Here is a 14898-nt window from a genome sequence, read left to right as displayed (position 1 = left end):
CCACTCCTATAATCCTAGCACTCAGAAGGCTGAGGCAAGAGGATTGTGAGTTTCTGGCCAGCCTGTGGTACACAAGGACTTTGAGGCCAGTCTGATACTACATGAAAAAAAGAGGAGAAAAAAAGTAAAGAAAGACCAAAATCTATTGAAGGACATATAATGAATAATTCTACAGGTTAGACACTAGAGCAGTCCTCCAGCAAAGTCTAACCATACCCAGTTCCTTTCCCCAGAGGCAGTTACTGGTTTAGTCAGTCTGCTTGAGTAGTTCATGAATATTAAAGTATATGTATACAGAAAATATATATCTACAGCACGTAGTTTTTAATCCACATGGTATCATATAAGACAAATGGTTGTGTATATTGCCTTTTATATATTTAAATTCTTTCTTACAAAATTTTGTTCTAATAAAATTTCCTACTATCTTTCTCAGTCAATTTTACTCTTTTTTGAGACTATCTTATTATAGTCTTCTGTCTCAGTCTCTCATGTGTTAGACTTCCAGAAATACACACCCATGCCTGCCTTTGATTTGTGTTTGAGACACAGTCTCTTGTAACTCAGGCTGGCCTCAAAGTTCCTATGTAGTCCCTATGGAGTTGAGGATAGTCTTGAACTCCTACCTCCATGTCCTGAGTGTTGAGATTACAAGTGTGCCACCACGCCTGGTTTCTGACTCCAATTATAACTATTCTTTTCTTTTTTTTTTTAAAGATTTATTTATTTATTATACATACAGTGTTCTGTCTACATGTGTCCTTGTAGGCCAGAAGAGGGCACCAGATCTCATTACAGGTGGTTGTGAGTCATCATGTGGTTGCTGGGAATTGAACTCAGGACCTCTGGAAGAGTCCCAACTATTATTTTCTAAGAAAATATTTTCTCATACTTTTCAGATTAATTTTATAGTTATATTGTCTTGAAATATAGAACCAATAAACTTCTCTGTATTTGGTTAGATGAAATATTCACCTGACTTCCAGCACTTGCTAAGTTTCTAAGCAACTTGTGCATGCCCTACAAATCCTACTGCACCACAGGTCGCCATATTCCGACAGAAAGCAAAGACTGAAAGCACAGTAAAGAATACTGAGTACTGGGAATGCAGTACTTAATAGTAGAGCATGTGTCTAGCATGCTCGAGGCCCTGCCCTACATCTAATCTGCAGCACTGCAGAAGGGTCCAGTGACCCAGACCTGTTAGCACTCAGGAGATGGAGAAAGAAGAGTCAGCAGTTTGAGACCATCCCCACTTACATAAGGAGTTTGAGGCCAGCCTGAATAAACTATCCTGTCTCAAAACAAATGAAAAAAATTGACATAAAATACCCGGTTAATTTAGTACTTTGGGGAGCTTACATTTTGATGAGGAACAAAAAGTGTCTACTTTAAGAGCTCTTATGCCACCCTCTTCATCTACAGTCTTCTTTTTGTCAACTCAGAGCATCACACCAGACCTGTACCCCCTTAACTAGCTGAGAAAAAAGGAGCACTGATAGTCTGAAATAATTTTGGAGGCTGGTGAGGAAATGAAGTTATCAATGGAAGTGGGAAGAGACTTGAGTGGCTAAGTGTGGGAGACGGGGTGAAGTGAGAGCAGGAGGAGGGATTAGGATGGGAGACCGGGGCTGACTTTGACTTGTATAAAATATTTTGTTGTTACAATTAGTTTTTGACACTGGTCTCTCTATGGATCCCAGGATGACCTTTTACTCCTGATCTTCCTGCCTCTACCTCTTCATGATATGTTACCGGCTTACTTGGGCTATCATGCCCTGCATATGATATTTTCCTGTAATTAAAATAGGAGTTTGTATCAACTAGCCTAAAACGTTTATTAAGACAAGGTGCCAGGTAGCCGTGACTGGCCTGAAATTTTCTATATGCACTAGACTGACCTCCAAGTTACAATAATCCTCCTGCCTCTGGGATTACAAGCAAGCACCACAGCCCTGGCAAAGCCTAAATGCTGTTATCACTTCCACGAGTATTTGTTTAAGTACTGAAAACTTACTTAGTTTGAAGGAGAATTATGGTACTAACATTTAAGTAAAATAAATAATAGCCATCCCCCAAAGCTTATTCTGGGGAGTCTGGTTTTCCATATTCTACATATCTCCTCTTTCATTTACTATTTGGGCTCCTCCTGAACTACCTATCCAAAAATATAAATCGGAGCCTTTCACCCATTTTCTACCTCTCTTGGTCAAATACCAAAAATGGGAGTATCAACAATGGCTGTCTTGTTTGACCTCATTTAAACCGGGGGCAGGAGGTGAACCAGAGCAAGCCGGAGTCAGAAACACCTTGAATTTAGGAGATGAGGTAGGGGGTCAAAGTTGGTTCGGGCAGGGGCTTTATTTTTTCTTTTTGGGTTACAGTAGCTAACTCCCTCCCCACCACCCAACCAGGCACCACTACTGACCAAGGACATTTTTAGTACATGCCCCCAAATAGCTTTGCAACTTCAAAGTTGTAGTGGGATTGGAAAGTTAGGTCAGTGAAGTTCTCTCATTCCACAGGGGATAAAGGAGAAATTTTGGCAGGATCGGTGGGAAGACAGTACAGAGGTGTAAGAACTTGAAGAAGATGGAAGCTGACTAAGAAGCTCAGGGAACTAGTAGGTCAGGGTTCTGAAGTTGAAGGCCTTTTGCTTTTCCCCTAGAAGAGAGTCCGGTTGTTGTGGGTACACGGAGACTGGCACTTTAGAGTCACTCCCTTATGAACTGGCCCTGTCCAACGCTGCTAGTCTCAGCTGCTTTCAGCTGGTCCTGGCTGGGTACATCTTGGCTCAGCTGTGTTCCTTTAGGATGGACTGGGCACCGGTTAGTTCGGCTGGTAGCCACGCTGGTGGGATAGTCTATGTCGCTAGCTAGGTTCGGCTGAGTTCAGCTGAGTTTGACTGGGCGCCGCTGGGCTCGGCAGCGCTCGGCGGGACTCCGCTCGGTTCGACTGCTTTCGGTTAAGTGACTCTGTGCTCGGCTATGTTCGGCTGTGCGCCGCTGGGCTCGGCTGTGCTCTCCCAGGTTCAACTGGGGCTCGAGTGTGTTCGGCTGTGACCTGGTGTGCTCGGATGCGTTCGGCTATGTTCGGCTGTGCGCGGCTGGGCTCGGCTGTGCGCGGCTATGTTCGGCTGTGCGCTGCTGGGCTCGGGTGTTCTCGGCTAGGTTCGGCTGTGCACCAAGGGGACTCGGCTGTGCTCGGCTGTGTTCGGCTGTGCTCGGCTATGTTCGGCTGTGCGCCCTTGGGCTCGGCTGTGAGCTTCTGAGCTCGAGGGTGGTCGGCTGCGAACTGCTGTGCTCAGATGCGTTCGGGTAGGTTCGGTTGTGCGTTGCTGTGCTCGGCTGTGCTCGACTAGGTTCGGCTGTTCGCCGCTGGGCTCGACTATGCTCGGCTAAAATCGGGCTCTGGGCTTGTGTTCGGCTGATTTCGGCTGGACTCCTCTGGGCACCGCTAGGCGCTTCGGGGAGAGGAGCCTGCGCTGGTAGAGGACGTGAAAGCCGGAGCGCCATCTAGCGGTACCGGTCGCCCAAAACGAGCAAAGAGGAGCTCGGCTTCGAGCCCAGAGGCTGCCGGACCACAGGGGCGGGGCCCCCGCTCCGCAGCGGCCGACCTCAGGCGCTTGCGGTGACGCCTTCTCCACGCGACAGCGCGCTGCCTAGCCTTGTTCTCCACGTCTCAGGTTTCGCAAAGGCGCATGGGAACGACCAGGACGAAGGTGTGTCAAGATGGCGGAAGCCGAGGAAGCTCCTGGAGAGCACGAGACAGCGACGCCTAGGCCTTTGGTGAGCTAGGGTACTGTGACGAAAGGGACCCAGAGTGAGGCAGAACTCCCCGAAATGGAAGTCGGGGACGGATTGTAGCTTGAGAGAGCTAGAGCTCCCTGGCCCCGCAGGCCTTTGCTGCTGCAATCGCACAGCCCCTGTTCTTGCAGTTAATTGCCGTTCCCCTCCTTCCGCGATCCTACGCCTTTTCGTGAACTCTCTCACGCCCTTCCACACTAGGGATGCCTTGTCCTCGACGTTTTGTTCAGTGCTGAGCTTTGAGTGCTTTCTGAAGTGTCTTTCCTATCACTGTCATTTTATCAAGACGTGTCACCAGCCATTGTGAAGTACTCCAGAAGTAATGAGAAACTGCTTCCCTTCCACAGGACGGTGTCATTTTATTGCTTGTAACTTGAATCTTCACTTGTCAGTGACCCTAGTAGGCTAATTATTATTTCCAGGTCATTGTCATCCTCTTCGGGACACTTAAGAGTCAAAGCCAGAGCGCATACTATTTAAGAACACAGGCTTTATAGTTAAACTTATGTGGGCTAGAGTCCATTCACACCGAAGCTTGTGTGAGTTTAAGCAATTCATTTCAATAGAGGGTGTTGATCTCTTGAACTAAAATGAAAGTATCTGCCTTTAAGGGTTTTCAGGAAGATAAAATGGCATAACTTATTTGAAGTGCCTAATACAATCAAGGCCATGAAGGGGGAGTATAAGGAAGTCAGTGTTATGCCCTGATGTTCTTCCTCCAAGCAGTATTTGCTTATACAGTGTTTGCTCAATAAATGATTCCATTTTTTTTTTTAAATTGGCAGCTTAACAGTAGAGAATTGAAGTGAGAGGCAAGTCAACTTGGTTCTGGTTCTGACTCTACTCCTTAGTAGCTCCATTTGTTCATCTCTTCATTCAGCAAGTATTTATTGAGCATCTGCTGTGTTCCAGACAGTATTTCAGGCACCAGGAATGAAACTGTTCCAGTGTACTGGGTCTGGGGGTGTAGCTAAGTGATAGAGTGCTTGTTTTGCATGTGCAAGGCCCTATGGGTCCAATCACCAGTGCTGAAGGGACAAAGTAATTGGGTCATCTTATGGATCAGGTGTGACCTTGAGTAAAAGCACTCTAAACCCCAGTTTACTCATTTGGAAAATGATGAAACTCATCACAGAATAGTGACAAGTACATAAACTAATGTAAACATTATTTTTACTGTGACATAGTTACAGACAACCTACCTGTTTTTAGTTTCTCTTTCCTCCAGACTGCTCCCCCATCTGTGAAGCCTAGTATGTATATATGTATGTATATACGTATGGACAGGGTCTTAACAGTGTTGACCCGGCTGGCCTGGAACTTATGCTTTAAAAAACTAAATATTTGAGGGCGAGTGTCTAGTATGTACTTTCAGTATTTTTCGTTATATTTCATCACCTTGAATTAAAAGGAGTGTTTGAGAATTAACTGTATTATTAATGTCTGTTGAGCTAACATTTCCTTTTAACTACTGTGCAAAACCCAAATGAAATATATAGTCCCAACTCTAGAAAGTGGTGATGTATTTGAGATATTTTGCAGTCTGTTATAAGCTTAATTTTCTTCCTCCCATCTTTTCTCAGTTCGCGGGCCTTTCTGATATATCAATTTCACAAGACATCCCAATAGAAGGAGAGATTACTATTCCTGTGAGAGCTCGCGCTCGAGAACTTGACAACTCCACGTTAAATGAGTCTGTTCGCCATACTATCGTAAGTTAGACTAGTTGAGAAACTCCTGCAGTGTTGTTATGGGAGTAAATACTACTAATATTTTGAAATAGTTTTATTTGGCTCTTTGGTTTTTAAGGTAATTGATCTATTGAAATTTAAGGTTCTCTCTTTGAGAGTGAGTTGTTTCAGTCTTTTTAGCAAATGGAGGGAACTTCTTGGCAACTGTAATCATCGCAGTACATCAAGTTATTTTGTCTTTCAGATGCGTGATCTAAAAGCTGTGGGGAAGAAATTTATGCACGTTTTATATCCAAGGAAAAGTAACGCTTTGTTAAGAGATTGTGAGTATATGAGGTTTTTCAGCATTTGCTTCATATCATTGGTACCTTATCATTACTGCTTTATAAAGCAAAGGCAAATGTAATAAAGCTGATGTTGTTTTACAGGAAGAAACAGTTATATAAATGAAAGGCTTGGCTTATTATATTCAGTTCATCAGTAAATACGAACCTCAAAAATGCTCACCGCTGAGCATGGTAACGTAATTTGGCAGTAGTTGGGAATTAGAGGTGATTCTCACTCAAGTCCTTTGATGAGGTTCAGATTCCCTCTGGGCCCTGAAGTCACGGGCAGAATTTCTGCTTTGGAGATTTTGTGCATTTGGGGGACAGATTGTCCATAGCTCTTAATGTGCTGGAGTAGGGATTAGGAAATGAAGAAAGGGTAATTTGTGACTCATGAAGGGAACAAACCTTAAAGGGTACGGTGAAAACAGGCATGGGGACAGAAAGGTTGGGAAAGCTTAGCTAAAACTTACTGCTTCGATTCTAAGAGTGAGAGGTAAGTATTAGGATAGCGGTAGGAAATACGGCCCATTTGTTTCTTAGCAGCCTGTCTTTTCTTTCCTTGTAGGGGATTTGTGGGGCCCATTAATACTCTGCGTGACACTTGCCTTGTAAGTATTTACATTTCCTTCCTTATTTGAACTAGACTCTTTTGATGGAGTTCTAGAATTAAGGAAAAATTTTACTAGGCCTTTAGTAAAAGGCCTCTTAAAAAAGACAGGGTTGTACTGTGTAGCTCACTCTATCCCAGAACTTTCTGTATAGCTCAGGCTTGTCTCAAATTTGTGCTTCCCCTGCCTCTGCCTCTTGAGTGCACCACCACACTATAATTTTTAGAATTTCAATTTATCATGTATTCATTTAGATCATAATGCAGTATTACTTTCTTGTACTTTTAGTTATCATATGAAGGGAACCAGTTCAGTGCCTTGAAAGGATATATGTTAAAAGCTCTTGAAAAACTATGTATGTATTTTCATTAGTTTTAAAAGATTAACCTTAGAGCTTAGGTAGTTTCACTTCACTTATTTGCAGAGAAAACTGTGGTCCTAAGATGAAATTGAGTGACATGTCTAGTGAGAGAACCAGGATCAGTGTCTGAGTCACCTGCCTCCCACATTAGTTAATATTCTTTTCACCCTACCATGCTCAGGTGATAGGGGTTCCAGACAACAAAGAGTGCCAGCACATTCTTTGCACCTGATGGTCAGGATTTGGAATGGAATACACATAGCCATACAATACAAAACCTTCCACATATTGGCAGTCAGCATAACCAGACAAGACTTGGGCTTGGGGATTTAGTTCAGTGGTAGAGTGCTTGCCTACCAAGCACAAGGCCCTGGGTTCGGTCCTCAGCTCTGGAAAAAAAATAATATATAACTTCTCTATCCTATGTAGTAAGTTATGAACTTGTTTTATTTTAATTATTATTATTATTCAGGGAAAACATACCAAGTGTTCTAAGTCCAGGATTCAAAACATTTTACATCTATTAAATTCTTAGACACAGAATATTTTGGTGATAGTTCAATATTTACTCAGTTCCAAAGCAAAGTCCTTTAGTAATGGTATTTATATTTTGATTTTTAAAAATCAGCAACTAAATAAGTTTAAAAACTGTTTATATTACTGAGCATGTGGGCTAAAACCTTAAGGTAAGAATTCATACAAATTCATAGCTGAGCATGGTGCCTATATTCCTGGCGCTCAAGAAGCTGACGCAGGAAGATAACAAAACCCAGCCTAGGCCACACAAGCAGACCTTGTTTAAAAAACAAGCCAGCAAACGAACACTACGATTTGCTAACAAAAGTAGAAAGTAGAAAAGTAATCCAAACACACAGAGTACTGATCTGGTGACTGGGAGGCCCTTATTGCTATGGCAGCTACACCTGATACTATGTTGGAATCTCAGAGGCCCAGTATGAAAAAAAAAATCTCACTTGGCACATAAACCCATAACACAAATTCCTTTTTGTTTTGTTTTGGGAATGTAACCCAGGGCCTCGTGCCTGCTAGGTAGATACTTTCTCTATCACTGAGCTAATCCTTACTAAAAAGGTACATTCTTTTCTTTTAACTCAAGAGCCTTCTGCCTCAATTTCCTTAGTTGGGATTGTGATGCACATCACCCATCTTCAGAAATACATAGTCTTAGGTGCAGCATCCCAACTTAAAAATACTGACAAATTAAATTTAAAGCTATTTTACATGTTATGTGAACAACAGCAACAAAATATCTCATGTTTGTGAGCAATGTTTGGCTCTTAAGTTCAATAACTTATGCTTGGACATAGGCTTTTAGTAAGCTAGTTAAGCATTCCAGAAAGTTCAAAGCATAGCACTCTTTATGGTCCTTAGGCATTTGGATTTTAAATAAAACCTTGCCAGATTCTATTGGTGTTTTCCTTACAGTACAAAGTACACATTACAGATGTTCAGATGAGGTATGCCATAGCAATCTGGTAAGAATGCATGTTTTTGTTGCTTTGTATAAAAGGTACGTATTTTTTTATGTTGTTTTTAGGATGCTACAGAAGAGTTCTGTGGATGGGGAAAAAGATGGAGGACCGCAATTTGCTGAAGTTTTCGTTGTTGTCTGGTTTGGAGCAGTCACTATTACACTCAATTCAAAACTTCTTGGTGGAAACATGTGAGTATCATTATCTGCACCTTTTTTCTCTTTGCTAGGTAGCACATCATAGATTTTAGGGGAACAGTGCTATTTGGATATTTTTTTAAAGAAAATTTGACTTAAGTAGCAAATAAAAAGTTCCCTTAATACCATTAGAATAGAGCAACAACTCAATTGAAATAAATTTTGGAGTTCAGTGATGAGCTTCAGATTTTCTCTCTAAACCTTGAAGTTAGCAAATTTATTTTAAGAAGATACATACATTTTGGTCCCCCAAATGGTAAAACACATTCTCAAATTGGTCTCTAACTAGAATAGATTAATAACCACAATAGAGAATCAATGGCAGATCTCTAAGAATTAGAGTAGATTACCTGATACTAGAAAATTGACTATTAAGGGGCCTAAGAGGAGAACAGGAAGAGTATAGAGAAAATGAAAGTATATGATACAGGGGGCTAGTCTCATGAAATTACCATCACCAGAAAGGTATAGAGAGATAGGATAGCCGGAAAGAGGCAATAGTCCATTGAATCTGTGAGCCATCTGTACAATAAGATGTGTCCTGTAGCACTCAGTGATTCTTACGATCTGTGGATGTGTGTTGTTTGTAGTTCTTTCTTTCAGAGCCTATGCGTGCTGGGATACTGCATACTTCCTTTGACCGTTGCAATGCTAGTTTGCCGTCTGGTGCTTTTGGCAGGACAGGGACCAATAAACTTCATGATTCGGCTTTTTGTGGTGGTGGTGATGTTCGCCTGGTCTGTGGCTGGTGAGTATGTGCTTACATCTATAGTACCAAAGTAGATAAAAAGGGTTAAAGATGAAGAGCCAATTATGAACAATGAAGTTCTGCTGTCAAATAAATGTAGCAGCCATAGAACCTGCTGTTCTAAGTAAGTATTGAAGGTGTCCATGTTATGTGAGCTGGACATCTGAACTTGGAAGATGTAGAAAGTCATTGGGCATGGTGGTGTGCAGTTATAATCCCAGCTACTTTGAAGATTGAGGCAAGAAGATTGCAAGTTCAAGGCCAGACTAGACAGCAAAACCCTGTCTCAGAATAAAACTTTTAAAATGAGATTGGGAATATAGTAGTATTTATGGTAGAGTGCTTACTTAGCATTTATGGGCCCTGGTTCAAGCCTCTGTACCACAGAACAGAGCAAAAAGCTGGACATAACCACATTTTTTTGAGACAGGATCTCTCTATGTAACTCAGGCTGGCCTTGAATGCATAATCCTCCTGCCTGTGCCTCCCAAATTATTGGGATTACAGACCTGCACTCTGCCTAACCTATAGGGATTATTCGTGATAAGTAAGATGAGTAGGCTTTTCTTGGATGGACAGAATAGCACTTTAAAGATAGCTGATAACTTGTAGGCCTATAGTCCCAGCACTTGAGAGGTAGCAGCAAGAGGATTATGAGTTCAAAGTCAACTTCAGCTACATAGTATGTTCAAGGCAAACCTGGGCTATATAAGACCTTATTTGGAAAAAAAAAATGACAAAAGCAACAGTAACAAAACAGGACCCTCCCCCCAAATTAATTCACAAAAATGAAGGAATATGAGACCATTTAGTATAGGAGCAAATAACCATACACATATTATACCATAAGCATAGTTCAGTAACTTTCCACAAAAGGCCAAGAACTCTGCTTAAGAAGGATTTCTATCCAAAATAGTCAAAAACTTTTGAAGCTTTAGTATTTGAAAAATGCTGTCCTGGGCTATTGGAAGATGACAGATGTGTGAACTCTGCTTGTGTGTGTTGTTGTTTAGGGCCTTGTCCATGCTAAGCAAGTGCTCTGCCACTCAGCCATATATTCCTGCCCTTTAACTGAACTTGAAGTATTCTCCTCTCAGGAGCCATAGATAAAACTGAACTTTTAGTGTACTTCTGTGGTCCAGATTATTCCAGTCACATTGGAGTCTGATAAATATTAGTAGTTCTGGTACCATGATTATATGAAATATTCCTTTTTGTTTTCTTTAGCATCGACAGCTTTTCTTGCTGACAGCCAGCCTCCAAACCGCAAAGCTCTCGCTGTGTATCCGGTCTTTTTATTCTACTTCGTGATCAGCTGGATGATACTCACGTTCACTCCATAGTAAATCTGGATACAGACAGTCAAAACCAGTAAACTGAAGGCTCACCTGAACGGTTGACCAACAACAGCCTCCCCACTCTCTTGTTCGATTCTTGAGATATTAAAAGGGAGCCACATGGCACTGTTGTCATTTATGTAAGGAACTGATATTTGCAAGGCTGTCCTCTTCCTCTTAATGTTATTTCTTTCAAATACATGTGCATACCACGCATGGTAAAATGCCTCTCTACGGCATGATGAAGTTACTGTGGTCCATTAGGGTGACAGCCAGAGACTCGAGGAGCAAGTGGGTCCACTCTACAAATTAAAAAGGGTTGGTGACCATCTGCAGCTTGGAGAATATTTGTTCAGGTGCAGCTCTTAAACACATTGCCTTATGACTATTAGAATATGCCTCTTTTCATAAGTAGTAATAGTCTGTATCCATTTTCTTCTTCTTTTCTCTCCCAAACTTGAGAAAGCAAAGACAGGTTATGAACAAGGTTTATAGACATGGGAGGAGAAAACATGCATTATTAATTTTCACATTTTGATCAGAGTTAGTGCTATACTTGGTTTGTTTGCTTGTTTTTTTTTAAACATATGACATCTAAATAATCAGCTTTTAAAAATTATTTTTTATAGTTATTTTTCTGTCATGTGTAACAGTACCTCGGCTAGCACTCTAGTTTTTAATCTTTCTCCTACATCCTGAATATACAGTACTAGCAGTCAGACATGCAACTTTCCTTTGACTGAAGTTCTCGGTGGTCCAATGTTTGAGCTTTTCTAAGTAGCAAAGAAGACAGAAATCTAGGTTTATGGTTCATAATGCATATTGTCAGGTGAGCACCTTTTAAGGTACGGGTTACATATTACATAGTTAAATGGACGTATTCATTATTTTGTGTGGCCCAGCCTCAGACTAGAAGGGAAGGCTACATCAGAAATGTGCATTTAACCAAATAGACACAGACTTTAGTGTTCCGAAGCCTAGGTAACAGAAGGTCGTTTATGTAACATGACAAAGGGTAAGTTGAGTTTACAGCTGCTGCCTTTCCTGTAGTGGGCTCAGCAGTTTTTTTCATTTTATATATATATAGAGTTTTGTTTTATTTGTTTTGTTTTTGGCTGGGGAATAGCAATTTATTTTGTGTTTTAGACTTTATTTGTAAACCTAATTAGCTCCCCTTTAGATATGTACATTTTGCACATGTGCACCTACCTGTACTCTCAGATATTTATGCACACAAGTGTGAAGGCTTTTCAGGGAACAGAACATGTGAGACAGGCTGATTCTCAGCTGAACAGGACTGCTGTAAGATAGTAAGAATTGTTGCCTTCTATGTTTCAATTGAAGAACTAATAGACAATGATTAGGAGTCAGAGAACATTCATTGTAAATAAGCAGTTACTTACAGAGATAGGAATTTCTTATTCCTTGTTTTTTCTTTATCATAGCATTTAAATATTTATTGATTTTGTATTTAAAGACTACCTTCATATAAATAGATGATTCTAAAAACGTAATTTTTCCCATTCTCAGAGTAACCAAATGAGCAACACTAGGCCAAATGGGTTCATGGGATGAGTTACAAAGCATTACTGAATTTGTCCTCTCTGTCTAGGCTTTTCTAAAGGTTTGGGGTTATGTTTTTGAATTCATTGTAATTTATCTTTTAAATTATAAACCCCGTGAAGATAAATATAGTGTTTCACTCTTGAGTTAGTAAAGATTTGAAACTGACCCTGATTTTTGAGATTTGAGAGTGGTCTCTTTCCACTCAAATATCTTTCCTAAGTTGTTGTTGTGTAGTCTTCCCAAGTAATTATAATAATGAAGAAGGAACCATATTTCTCAAAGGAAATTTAGTCTTTACTGGATTTTACTCAGGTGAAACATTTACTCTGAAATTCCTAAGGCCACAATTTATGGGGATTTGGAGGGTTACACATATTGGATATAAGGCAGCTTGATCCTGTGAGTGTTAATCTGTTGCTCTTGGGTGAATTGATGAATAGTATTATGTAGTTGAATGTAGGACTGGGAGTGTAGTTCAGTGGTAGAGCATTTGCCAGGCATGCATAGAAAAAAAAGTGGATAAACTGGAGGATTAATTACTTGTTTCTAGAATTGAATAATAAAAGGGTATAATTATTTTTAATATGTGCAAAAAGTCTGTTGCTTTCTGTGACATGTGAAGTCCTGAGTCTGGAAGTTGTAATATAGCTTTTCCTGGTTTGCTGCAATCATGGTTGATTCTAGAAATGAAGACTGGAAGGGCAGAAGCCTCAAGCAGAGGAACTCCTTCCTGTTCTAGGTTGGTGACATTTCATGCTTCTGGTGAATTTCAGGCTTTTTGAGTATCCGTGCAGAATGTGCATGGGTATCAGCCAGCTTGGATGATCACCTGTTGCTTCTACATCTGTGATCATGACACTTAAAGGTGAAGACTTGGTTTAATTGGTGTTCAGATTACAAAACTCTATTAATGACAACATATTTGAATGTTCTGAATGGTTCATGAAAGTCACCATCAAATATTAAGGATTTTTGTGTATGTGTTTTGTTTGGATTTTGGCCTCAAAGTTATATAAGTTGAATTTGATCTTTTCATTGTGTTGTGGGATCTTTCTTTTGTTGGGCAAAATTGCATAGCATGAGACTGGTAATCATTTCACTGTTGACTATCTTTTATAAATAGTACCCCCAAAAATGTGATTAGAAGGCTAATAAGCCTGTACTTGGAGATATATAATCTCTTGACTTACTGCATTTGAGATGCCTGCTTATTCCTGAAGATGAAAATGAAAATTTGTCAGTTGCTATTTTTGGTTACCGTCAAGTCACCCATTGCATGCTGATGTTTTAGTCTGGTTTGAGCACTGAAATGATCCTTAACTAGACTGTCAGTTTCTGAGACAGTTGGGTGGATCCATGTATGTAAATTAGAGATCCTTCGCTAGATTCTGTGTGCTTTTGTTATGAATATAGAACTGACAGGGGTAATAATTTTATGATTATTAATAGCTAACACTTATTGGGCACTTACTGTATACCAATTTACTATTCTACTTTTAAAGTAATTTTTGTAATAGCTTTATTAAAGTTCACTTTACCATGAAATCCATTTTTTCAGAGTGTACAATTCAGCAGTCTTACTAGATTTAGAGTTCTACAACAATGACTGATGTCTAATTTGAGAATGTTTGTCTTTATCACTGCAGAGAAACCAGTCATTCCTGTTCTCTAGTTACTGCCGGTCTACTTTCTGTCTAGTCATCTGGCCAGGCACTGTTTGTAGTGCTTGCTCTATTTCCTCGACTCCTCAACATAAAGTGCTCTAATTTTCATTTCACAGTAGAAAATTGAGGCACAGAAATGGAAGTAATTGACCAAGGTCATGCAGGAAGTGAATTTATGGTATGAACACATTAGATGAGATGCAGTTTGCATTTCACTGTTAGGCACATGAAATGAACACATTCCTTCCCAGGGTGTGTCTCCTGTTACTAACCTTTGCACCCTAGAACTGACTGGAGGTGGATACATATTGTTCTTTTTTCAGAGGAATGGAACTCTGGCACCTGAGCACACAAAGCAGGCAGACTTAGAAAGACATAGGTTTGCTGCCCATAAACCCCCTTTTTTCCTTTTCTTTTCCCCTTTTCACACATATACAGTCTATTTTTCTCCAACTTTGAAGAATTAAATTACTATAAAATTTCCCATTTCACATATACATAGTCTGTTTTTCTCCAAGTTTGAAGAATCAACTACTTTTACCTTTCCTAAAGGGATGATGATTTATGCCTCAAAATGCAACATCTCTTCAGATGTTTATAGTATAGGGATGTATCTGGTCATATAGGGTACTGGGTATATTCCTAATACTTAAGATTGAAGTCATTCGAGAACTGAATGCCTTTCTATTTGGGTAAATGTGGTGAGAATAAAGACTTTGCCTTAATGAAGCTTGTTCATTTCTGGTCTTGGGTATTCTACTTTAATCCTGATCTTTCCTATGGACAAGAAACCTGTGCAAAGAAACCTGTAAAATGGTTTGTGAATGTTATATGTATCAATAAAAACACTGGAAAGGGGCAATTTGTGTCTGCCTTTTTGCTGAAGGTACAGAAATATTTGTACTATATTGATGACATATGATACATATATTCTAAAGAAACAAATTGTTGGTTAAACGGCACTGCTGCTCCTGGCTGGCAGCCGCCCGCAGTGGCCATGCTGGCGGAGGAGAGTGCTGGTTGGAAGAATCACAAGCCATAGTTACCTTTTTAGAGCTTTATGGGGGGGGGGGGAGAGGAAAGAGAAGGAGGAGGTCC

At 40.4% G+C, this 14898-nt stretch overlaps 1 protein-coding gene across 1 annotated transcript; it reads left to right on the top strand.

Annotated features, from left to right (window-relative positions):
- Window positions 1-3194: 3194 nt before the first annotated feature.
- Window positions 3195-14662, top strand: Yipf6 (Yip1 domain family member 6). Its single transcript, XM_015999673.3, has 8 exons — window positions 3195-3317; window positions 3686-3788; window positions 5390-5518; window positions 5742-5820; window positions 6392-6434; window positions 8354-8479; window positions 9076-9233; window positions 10461-14662. The coding sequence occupies exons 2-8, from the start codon at window positions 3732-3734 to the stop codon at window positions 10574-10576; spliced, it is 708 nt and encodes a 235-aa protein (XP_015855159.1). The 5' UTR covers window positions 3195-3317; window positions 3686-3731; the 3' UTR covers window positions 10577-14662.
- The last annotated feature ends 236 nt before the right edge of the window (window positions 14663-14898 follow it).

This window comes from Peromyscus maniculatus, chromosome X (assembly GCF_049852395.1).
Source record: "Peromyscus maniculatus bairdii isolate BWxNUB_F1_BW_parent chromosome X, HU_Pman_BW_mat_3.1, whole genome shotgun sequence".
In the NCBI taxonomy this organism is placed as follows: domain Eukaryota; kingdom Metazoa; phylum Chordata; class Mammalia; order Rodentia; family Cricetidae; genus Peromyscus; species Peromyscus maniculatus.
This window is presented reverse-complemented; position numbering and strand designations above follow the sequence as displayed.